The 10,078-nt window shown below is 40.0% G+C and overlaps 1 protein-coding gene across 1 annotated transcript in view; it reads right to left on the reverse strand.

Moving 5' to 3' along the window:
• Positions 1 to 7,272, reverse strand: part of si:ch73-74h11.1 (desmoglein-2) — an 8,531-nt gene extending 1,259 nt beyond the window's left edge. Inside the window, exons 1-14 of the mRNA XM_037682195.1 lie at positions 7,121 to 7,272; positions 6,472 to 6,558; positions 4,732 to 4,887; positions 4,488 to 4,629; positions 4,245 to 4,408; positions 3,952 to 4,086; positions 3,664 to 3,849; positions 3,298 to 3,581; positions 3,004 to 3,146; positions 2,690 to 2,908; positions 2,108 to 2,338; positions 1,302 to 1,423; positions 875 to 1,189; positions 54 to 683 (exon numbers count right to left, since the gene is read on the reverse strand). Coding sequence (XP_037538123.1) covers positions 54 to 683; positions 875 to 1,189; positions 1,302 to 1,423; positions 2,108 to 2,338; positions 2,690 to 2,908; positions 3,004 to 3,146; positions 3,298 to 3,581; positions 3,664 to 3,849; positions 3,952 to 4,086; positions 4,245 to 4,408; positions 4,488 to 4,629; positions 4,732 to 4,887; positions 6,472 to 6,558; positions 7,121 to 7,174 — 2,868 coding nt within the window. The 5' untranslated portion in view covers positions 7,175 to 7,272. The remainder of the gene's footprint in view (positions 1 to 53; positions 684 to 874; positions 1,190 to 1,301; positions 1,424 to 2,107; positions 2,339 to 2,689; positions 2,909 to 3,003; positions 3,147 to 3,297; positions 3,582 to 3,663; positions 3,850 to 3,951; positions 4,087 to 4,244; positions 4,409 to 4,487; positions 4,630 to 4,731; positions 4,888 to 6,471; positions 6,559 to 7,120) is intronic.
• Positions 7,273 to 10,078: the final 2,806 nt, after the last annotated feature.

Consider the following 10,078-nt stretch of genomic DNA (forward strand, 5'->3'; position numbering starts at 1 on the left):
CCACCAACCTGCATTAGACCCTGACCAAACCCAGCTTGGCTCACATGGCCAACTTGAGAACCTTGGAGGCCACCAACCTGCATTATACCTTGGCCAAACCCAGCTTGGCTCACCTGGCCAACTGCCTGCTGGGTTCCTCCTGAAACAAGCACCATTTGAGGCTTGGATTCAACTACATACATGGGCGTAGCAGCATAGTACATGGTAGGCTGCTGTATGAGCAGTGTTTGGTTAGGAATTACTACCTTTTCCCGAACTTGGACATTGGGAACAGTTGCAGAACCTTGGGATCTCTCAGTAACTCGCTCCTCTTGAATGATCGTGGAAGACTCAGACGTTACTTTGGAGGTGTTGAGGGTGTTGATGTTTGCAGTGTCCCTGTCTCTGGCAGTTTCTGTACGAGTATGAACATGGGTCATGGTGGATGGCCTGACCTGGGGCACTGGTTTGATAATGGGACGAGAAACTTCTACATTTGCTGACTTGCTCACAAGAGATCCACCATGACAGATCTCAGCCAGTGTTAGGAATTTTGGTCCAAGGTCATCAAGGAAAGCAAGGTCATTGTCATTTTCAAGAAGGCTGCAGCAACCTACAGAACCCGCAAGTGACCCTTGACCCTCGTAGCCGTAGACCTGGGATAGTTCATTTTCTTGATATTGCTGTGAAGCTTCATTTGCTTTCTGGAAACAAAAAAACAAGCAAATATTGCAACGTAAACAGCACATAATAATGTACCATATCTATATACCAGTCGATAAAATGTAGCTATGACGTAAAATAGTCATATATAACAGGTCTAAATAAAGTCATTTTTATGAGTAAATCTTGAACAAACATTTGAACTAGCAAACTCATTCAGCAGTGTGCTCACCTGTGAATAGTACTGCCACAGAAAATTATCTGATAGGGCCATTCCATCGAAGGCTCCGAATTCACGATGGGAGAAACGCATATCTTGTCCTCCCATCTTCTCTCCACCCATAAATCCATTGTACTCTTGCCCACTGGAATATCCGTAACGGTCGTATGTGTACATGTCCTCTCCTGTCATGGTTAATCCTCCACCTAGAGCTCTATCGGTTTCAACCAGACCTGACATGTATTCCCTTCCCCTAACAATGTTGATGTCCTTTGCATTCAAGGTACCACCATCCATATTCACTGGAACTTGTAAAAGAGGAACTTCCTGTGTTAAAAAAGAAAAAAGAAAAAGTACATTCTGCGATGAAGCATTTTTCCAGAAAGCTAAATATTTAAACATTGCAAAAATTTTCTGGGAAAAAAAAAGAAAAAAGTACCTTGTCTTCTCCTTGTCCCTCTGTGTGATAGGAGATGAGTTGTTCTTTTGCATCAAAAGGTATGGCCTTGAACTCTCTTGCTGCATTTCCACACAGGCAGAACAGCAGAAGAAGGGGAATCACTGAAAAACCATCAGAACAATTTTATTGTTACGGTTTCCTCACCCCTTCCTTCCCCAAGGCCGTGGACATGTAACAGAACCTCAACTGAGCTGAAGGTCACCTCTTATCTGGACAATGGCTGAGAGGGGGGGCTCTGGACTAGGCTACAACTTTCCCTTAAAAATTCAATGTTTTCACCGGCCTATATGTAAATGTATAACGTCTGTTTATGTTGCTTTCTGTGGTAGGTTTTTTTGATGCCTCAAATCGTGCCCTGTCTAGGATACGGCGTGAGAGATCTTTTTTTTTTATATACCGTCTCTCCTCATGTTTTCTTTACTTTTCTAACCACTGTTATTGTTTGTCCAAACAGGTCTCACTTGTAAATGAGTCTTCGAGGCTCAATGTGATTTATCTGTTTAAATAAAGGTTGGGGAAAAAAGGTATAGTGAACAAGATTAACTAAATCTATTGAAATCATGTATGGCTTTCTTTGAGTAGAATGCTTTTTCGTCAACAGATTGATCTAGTTTGTGAAAAAAGGCAAATAGTTGTGCAATGCAAGCTGCAGCCATCATGCATCTCTTTCAAAGACCCACCCTTTTAAATCTTTGTATGCATGACACAGCTTGTATTGTTAGGTAACTTTAAAAGAAAAGGTAAACCACTTGTGAATATTTCCAACTGCCCCCACCACTACTTACACAGAAGAAGCAGCAGTCCCAGCAGCAGGAGCAAGATTCCTCCGACTCCAAAAACTGAAGAACGTGAACTACGTGGCCCACAAGTTTTAGTGTTTTTTTGGCATGTGCACACCAATAAATCTATTATCTGGGCATCAGCACACGACTTTCCCTGCTGGTCTGTGACCTCCACCTGCACACTGTATTTGCCTGGCCACAAGTGGGCTTGGTCTCGCAGAATGACTGTGGTTTCTAAAAATAAAAATAAAAAAGACAATAACCAAAGTTAAAATTTTGAAGTTTGAGGAATGAAAAAGGGCAATTGGCACATAAATAAATATCTGTACATAAGCAATTCTGTTGATGTTCTTATGACATATAATTCTGAAGGGAAAATGTTTCTGAGCTTATGTTAAATTTACATACTCAGTCCTGCATTTTCTATGTATTCTTAAACAAGGCAAGTGAACAGAGAAATAAAAGCAACTTTGCTGTACCAACTCTCACCTAAAAGCTGGAACTATATGTTTTTTATAATTTGATCTAAACACTGGCAAGCCTTTTTAACAGGGAACTGCTAACCAACTGTTCTAATCAGCTTACCATTTAGAGGCTCCACTGTCCATTTCTGTTTGTTATCCCCAATCACAGTGAAGTGAAATGGTGCCGAATTGGGGAACTCATCTTTATCTACAGCAGTGACATAAATGAAAGTATCATCAAAGCACATGTTCTGAGTTTTGGTGGTGAGTTCTGGGCAGTGATCGTTGAAGTCCTCCACCTGAATGGCTATGGTCCCTGTTGCAGTTTTTGAGGGAAGGTCTGAAAACCAATTAAGGCAGAGTTAAATTGAAATCTTTGGCAAGTTCTATCGGTATGAAGTGCAAAAAGAGTGCAACATATCTTACTGGACTCACCATTGGAAATGCATATTATTTCAGCATAATATGTTCCATTTTTCAAATACTTGGATTCTCGATCAGGCAATTTATTCAGCTTGATTTCTGCTGTCGTTTCATCAACAGACAACCAGTTGTCCTCATCATGCAACTTTGCATATCTACATGTAAAAGAAAAAATATAACAATAATACATATTAGAACCACAAAAAATTGGTATGAGCAAATCAACCTAATTCTGAAAACAACTGTCCTATTTAAAAAAAGAAAACCTATTCAGTAACGAGTGAAAGAGTATTAGAGGGACATTACCTCACATTGGTGGCAGTTTTTAGTGTGTCGCTGTCTATAGCGGCGTACGTAGTGATGACTTTGTTGATGGAGACTGATGAGGTGTCCTCGGAGACAGTCACCACTTTTACGTTTGGCTGGAAACGGGGACCCTCCTTCTGATTGATGACATTTATTTTGATGGGATATGATTTGCCTGCACCAGCGACAGCCCCCGTCATTGACCCAGAGCCAAAGTTGTACTCTGCCTTGTTGGCAACCTTCAAGTCCAAATTGAGTGACTGTATTTCCTCATAGTCTAGGGCCTGGGTGATAAAGAATGAAGCATGAATGATTGGAATTCTGTCTCTTTATCATACACAATTTAAGTTTGTAAACACTTTTTACCTTGTTTATTGTGATGATTCCCTCATTGGTTTTAGAATCAGTTGTGATATTGAAATAACCTCCCTCATTCCCAGAAACGATCTCAAAAACCGCAAGCCAGCTGTCCGTGTAGCTTAAATCCATGTCTGTGGCTTTTATCCTCAAAACTTCCATTCCGATTGTGTTCTCCTCCACACTGGCCTCATACTGCAAAGAAACTGGACGTCAGCCTCTGTTTTTTGACATGATCAGCCTAACGGGTTAAAGAAGAAACAAAGATCCTTGCTGTGCTAGCGGTGTCACACATACCGATTCTTTTTCCAGCACAGGAACGTTGTCATTTATGTCCCTAATACGAATCTCAATTTCACCGCTTCCCGAGTTTCCTCCTGCTTTTCCATTCATGTCAGAGGCAATAATATTCAGCTTATACACGTCTTTTGTCTGAAAGGAAAGAAAGGGATGGAATAAAATGCACCGAATATTGTTTTGTACTTTTCAAAAGCTTCTTATTAAACATATGCCTAATCATTTGTTGTTAAAAACATGCTGTATTATAGTATATTGGTTTTTTATGTTATAGGGACTTTATAGTGACTTACCTCTCTGTCCAGATTACTCTGTTTAACCTTGATATCTCCAGTTCTAGAGTCAATATAAAACATATTCGCTCCATTACTCTTCGCATCAATTTGGTATGCGATTTGGGCATGAGGTAGTCTCTTATCATCTGCATCAGTGCCTATTACTTTCATGACAAGGGTCCCTAAAAAAAAATCAAATACAATGGATTAATTATGGTAAGCAGTGCCGATGTTTCTCAGATGTTTGCAGCTCTTACTCACCTGCACTGCTACACTCATCGACTTCTCCAACTTGCTGTGTTTGAATGACTGGTGCGTTGTCATTCATATCTACAATCTCTATTGTAAGGGCAATATCCTTTTCAGCACGAGACCCATTGAGGAATTTTGCCACACCATTTAACTAAAAAAAATAATAAAAATGATAAAATGAACAAGCTATATATTTGCCTTTCTTTCACAGGACTCGTTTTTTTAAGAAACAATGTTTTAAACGTGTTCTTACGTAGTACACAGGGATTTCTTCTCGATCAAAAATGGTATAGACTTTCACGTAGCCAGTGTTCGGGTCAACAGCAAATCTACCTTTAGGATCCTGATCAACACCAGGACCAGTTATTTGATATCTTATCGCTGTGAAGTTCTCCTTATCCGAGCGAATCTGAAACACAAAGACGTTTATTTCCTTTAAATCACAAGTTAAATTAAAATTAAAAGGCATCCCATTCGCAGGATTATTTACAGTACTTCTAGCGATCTGCATTCAAGCTTGTTTTTCTAATATAATTTCAAATGCTGTTTTTTGTCTTTCATTTTAGGGTACATTTCTCACAACCTTTTTTTGTTGTCGTTTGTTTTCAGCTGCTCCTTTCTTCCACAGCGAACTAAGTCACACATAGACGTGGCAATTATTTTTACACCGGCTGCCCTTCCTGACGCAACCACCGAGCTACCACAGCCCTCTGTGTGGAGCAGAGAGCTGCTGTCTAGTGTGCCCGGGGGAGCAAATGGAGGAGGTAAGGGGCCTTGCTCAAGGGCCCAGAGTGGGGCAAATAAGGATGGAGGCAGGTGTGGGTGTTTCACCTGTCCCACCCATGTTTTAATTATGTTGGTATGGGGAGTTGAACCGGCGACCTTCCGATCACAGGCCTACCTTCTTTAGCCTCTGTGCCACCACTCCCCCACATTTCTCACAACCTTACACGATAATAAACCTGAAAGCAACATACTAGTGATATTTGCAACTAATTACACACACAAAAAAACTTAATGAATAAACAAAAAATATGAGGAAAAATACAATTTTATGGATTTCTTTAATAAAAAAATGAAAATCTCAGGTTGTACTTGACTATTTCTGGGCTTCATTAACTTAAGGCTGATGGAAGTGTTATGGCCGCAGCCGATTCCTTTTAACTGGGAGAACTAATTTTGTTGATACATGTTTTGCTTTTAATATGAATGTAATTAAATTGGCACCATGCGAGTTAGAAATTTCTGTGAAACAAAAATGAATCTTCTAACAAGGGTCAGGTCCTCTGGATGGATTCTTCTTTCCAGAGGACCTTGTTAACCTGGATTATTGAGCATGCATCAGAAAAACAAAAATCTCGTTTTTCTTACACAGACTTTTTTTGGGCTATCTTTATCTGTCTTATAATAAACCATGACTTAGGTGTTTAGATTCATTCCAAAAGCAACGCAAAATGGTTGAACCAGCTCAGTTGACAACAAAGTTGAGTCTTTAAATATAATTTGGACCCCAAACCATGTATGTTGATTTGAAACAACATATATGTTTAATTCTAAATAAAGATAATTGGTTTGTGGAAAACTGGTCATTTTTCATTTAATAAATACAAATATTCAGCTTTTTTACGTAACAAACTCACATTCAACCAACAAGAGCCAATCATTTAACAAACCTATCGTCAATCTGTTTAAGTATTTAAAATGTATTTCGATTTAAGTCACTGTGATTTGATTGTTCTTTTGTAGTGTAGTCTGAACAAAAGACGATTCTGTCAGCAACAAATGACTCACTGGGTGCATAGAAGTGTGTTTTGAAGAAACCAGCTTGATGAGGAGACGCCTAAAAAAATCCACTTAACACTTACACAATTAAGGATTAAACTGTTGCTTCACTAATAATGGCATGTCTAAACGAATAGAAGTATGGCATATTATTTAAAAAGCTATTTTTTTAAAATTTTTTAAAAGAAAAGCAAAACGAAGAAATGCACACCTTAGCGATAAAGTCGAATGAAGTGTAATCTTCATTCTCCACAAGCTTTCTGGGAGCCAGGATCCACTCTCCCCTCACAGACACAAGCTGCAGGTAAACAAAGAGGACAGAAAATAATAATTATCATTATACATGTGTAAAAACCACAAGGTCACAGGACATGGAGCTGCTGCAGTTTCACCTCATCTGCTGACTTTATTGACCTTAGAAGTATGGGCCTGAGAGAAAAGGTTAAAGAGGTTTTGGAGTTTTCAAATCTGCTGTGGTCAAAAAGACACCACTAAGATGCTTACAACACAGTCATATTTTATTTAGAGAATATTCTACAGATGCATTAAATTGTCACTTTATGTGGGTATTGCTATAAATTTGGTTTAATAAAGCTTCCATTAATTTGACGTATTTGACACATGACACCAGGACCCAATTAAATGAGACGTTTCCACATCAGTTATTTATGAAAAAGAGGAAATGGGAGAACAGTACTCGCGAGCTACAAAAAAAAAAAAGCGATAATAACTGTGTAAACACGAGTAACAGCGCAAACAAAGGTTTAACTGAGGCGTTTTCGGGAACAGAGGGGCCACACCTGTTGAAAGTTCTGCTTTCCGACGCTCTAAAATGGATCTAAAACGCATCATTTCCTTACCGCGAGGAAGGAGGTGAGGAGAAGGAGCGTCCCGCATTTCAGCAGGCCAGCCATGGGTCAGGAAGAGGGGAAACAAACACAAAATGTCCAAAGTGCTGGTTCGAAGAGAAACAGAGTCCGTTTGAGCTGTGCTGTGTCTGTCACACAGACTTTGATCCAGAAAGGAGGAGGAGACGAGTTTTACAGTGGAACCGGGGCGTGCCTTCCGTTTCATTGGTCATTAGTTTCTGCTAGGACGACTTGTTGCGTAGTCTGTTTTTTATTATTATTATGCAAATAAACAAATACAAACATAAAGTAATAATGGTGGTGGGGGGACATGAGGAAGGGGATAGTCTGGACTGATCGTGTTTTAGAAACGGGCGCTACTAAAAGCGCCACTGGGGAACACATTTCTCAGGTTACACTTCTTTACCTTTCAGACCTGAATCAAACGTGAACACGTCCCGTGAACACCCAGCTGTTACCCAACCTGCCACAAAGCTGCTGCCCGGCACGAAGAAAAACAAGATAATGGCAGCAATATACTGCATGTGCAAATGGAGCCTATAGTCAAGTCAAATTTAATTATAGAGCACGTTTAAAACAGAAACTGTTACCAAAGTGCTTAACAAAAATATCACTCAGTGTAAAGACTGCAGCAGAGTGAGGGGATGAGGTCAGTTAGTCCTTCAGCAGCCGAAGCTTATAGCAGCGCAACTATAGGACGGCTCAAGTAAACCCAAGCCAACACTAACTATAGGATTTGTAATAAGGGGCTTATGTAGTTTTAGAAGTACACAGGGTGTCAGCGTCATGAACAGAAACTAAGTTACTTCCACAGGAGGAGGTCCTGATAATCGAAAGCTCTGCCCTCAATTATTTTAGAAACTCTAGGAAACACAAGTAAACCTGTAACTCATGTGTTTTCAATAATGGTAAATATAAGCTGCAATAAAACGTGATAACAAAGCCTCACTTAACTTGGGGGAGTAGTCTTAAGGTCCTTGGACTGACATCAAAATGTGGGAGGAAAAGGTGAAGCGCCCACACCTGCCTCCACCCTCATTTGCCCCACTCTGGGCCCTTGAGCAAGGCACTTAACACCCTAAAAAGAATTGCCACGTCTTCGTATGAGTTAGTTCGCTGTGGCGACCCCTGAAGAAGGGGTCAACCATCAGAAAAACAACGCCTCACTTAAATAGCATCCTTCTCTATTACTTAAATAAATGAATACAATTTACCCTACTCACACATTTATAGTATTGATATGTCCAAACGAAATCATATATTTTAAGTTTGCCTCTCCAGTTAAAATCCAAACCAGTTTGGCTTATTTACTTCAATATTACATTGATAAAAATCAATCAGAGTGTTGTTTTGTTCAAAACCCCACTTTAGTCTCTAGTCTCAGCGTGTGCAACTTCAAATGTAACCCTTGTTTCATGCAACTTGCACACAACACAGCATTGAAATGCACGTTGTGAGTGCAGCCACAAACAAAGAGCTTGGAGGTATTTTGAATTAGAGTTGCATTTATCTCACAGAACATTTCCTATTTATTCCTCAATCCCAATCTAAACTAACACGCTGCAATGTTTGTTACCATGTCACATTTGATTACTGAAGTGACTCAGACAATGAAAAAGTTACATTTTCTAGAGGGGGAAAAAAAAAAAAGTCATCTTCATTTTGCAGTGTATGAGTGAGCTTTATAGTATTATAATTTTAAAACTGACATCAGAACAGAATCCCTTGAACTGATGCTTTCCCACACGTTTGTTAAACTTCACCAGCACACATGAAATTCCAAAGTGGAGCCCTACAAATTGTAGATTCGCCCACTTCACCAGAACGCCGGACGTGTTTTACAAGAAAACTGATGCAAACAAAGCACTGCCGCGATGCACAGTATACCCACCTACCACAGGATAGGTGTGTGTGAGAAAGTGCACTGCCAGTTTCATCTTGTCAGATGGAATGTAGACAACCATGAATCACTTATTAGTCATAGAGACAGAAAGTGAGTTGCTATCTTTTGTTTTTGTTCTCCTTCGCTGAACTGGTTGTTTTGGTGTTAAAATAAGCTAAAACAAAGTTGGAACTGGATTATTTCGGTTCAAGTCTAAATATTTTTCACAACGGGCTCATTAGAGGCGTTTAGCGTTTGTTGTGAAATGCGGTAAAGCGGGTCTTTTGTTAGGTTGGTCTAGGCGCGTCACCCGTCTCTAAAGCTTGAGGGACTTTGGAGCAAGCGACGTCTTTTCAGCGCACAACGTCTTCAGGCGACATACAGTCAATTCTTTACCCCGTAGCCTTGACAGCAGCCTTTGAGTTTGCGGTTGTTTTGACTAACTAATAAATCTACACTTTGGAGCGTGGATGCAGGTATTTGACTGATTAAATGTAGGCTTGTGTTTTAACCAACTGAGATATTAGGGATTGTGAAAACCAGATGATTTGATGTATGGCAGGACTATTCAACTAAATTGCTCAGGGGACCACAGTTACTGAAAGCCAAGAGCTTGGTGGCCAAACATCCAGCAGTTATTGTCATTAAATAAGTTTGTTTTATGGTTTAAAATCTAGTTTTATTTAAAAATGAACCCATTGATGGGCTGAACTGAGCTCACCCGTGGGCCTGATTTGGCCCCTGGGCCACCAGTTGAATAGCCCTGCTGTATGGTAAGCTTATATATAAAAAACACCTGTTCCAGGAAACTTGGTGACATTTGGCATGAACTGAAGAATATAAAAGTTTCACGACAAACTAGATAGGTCAATCATCATTTTATTGAAATGACCCCAATGGCTTGTCATCCTGAGGGCGGTGTTCGGGTGTATCCAGCCACAGGAACATAGTCGGTGCCAAAAACTCAAGTGACTGAATTTAAATGCAAAGGCCCCCCCGAGGCTGTTCGTCACATGTCGCAGACGCCTTCACGTTGTCATGCCGACTCAAGTTCAAAATATCGTTGC

Source organism: Nematolebias whitei, chromosome 9 (assembly GCF_014905685.2).
Source record: "Nematolebias whitei isolate Nwh7 chromosome 9, NemWhi1, whole genome shotgun sequence".
Taxonomy (NCBI): domain Eukaryota; kingdom Metazoa; phylum Chordata; class Actinopteri; order Cyprinodontiformes; family Rivulidae; genus Nematolebias; species Nematolebias whitei.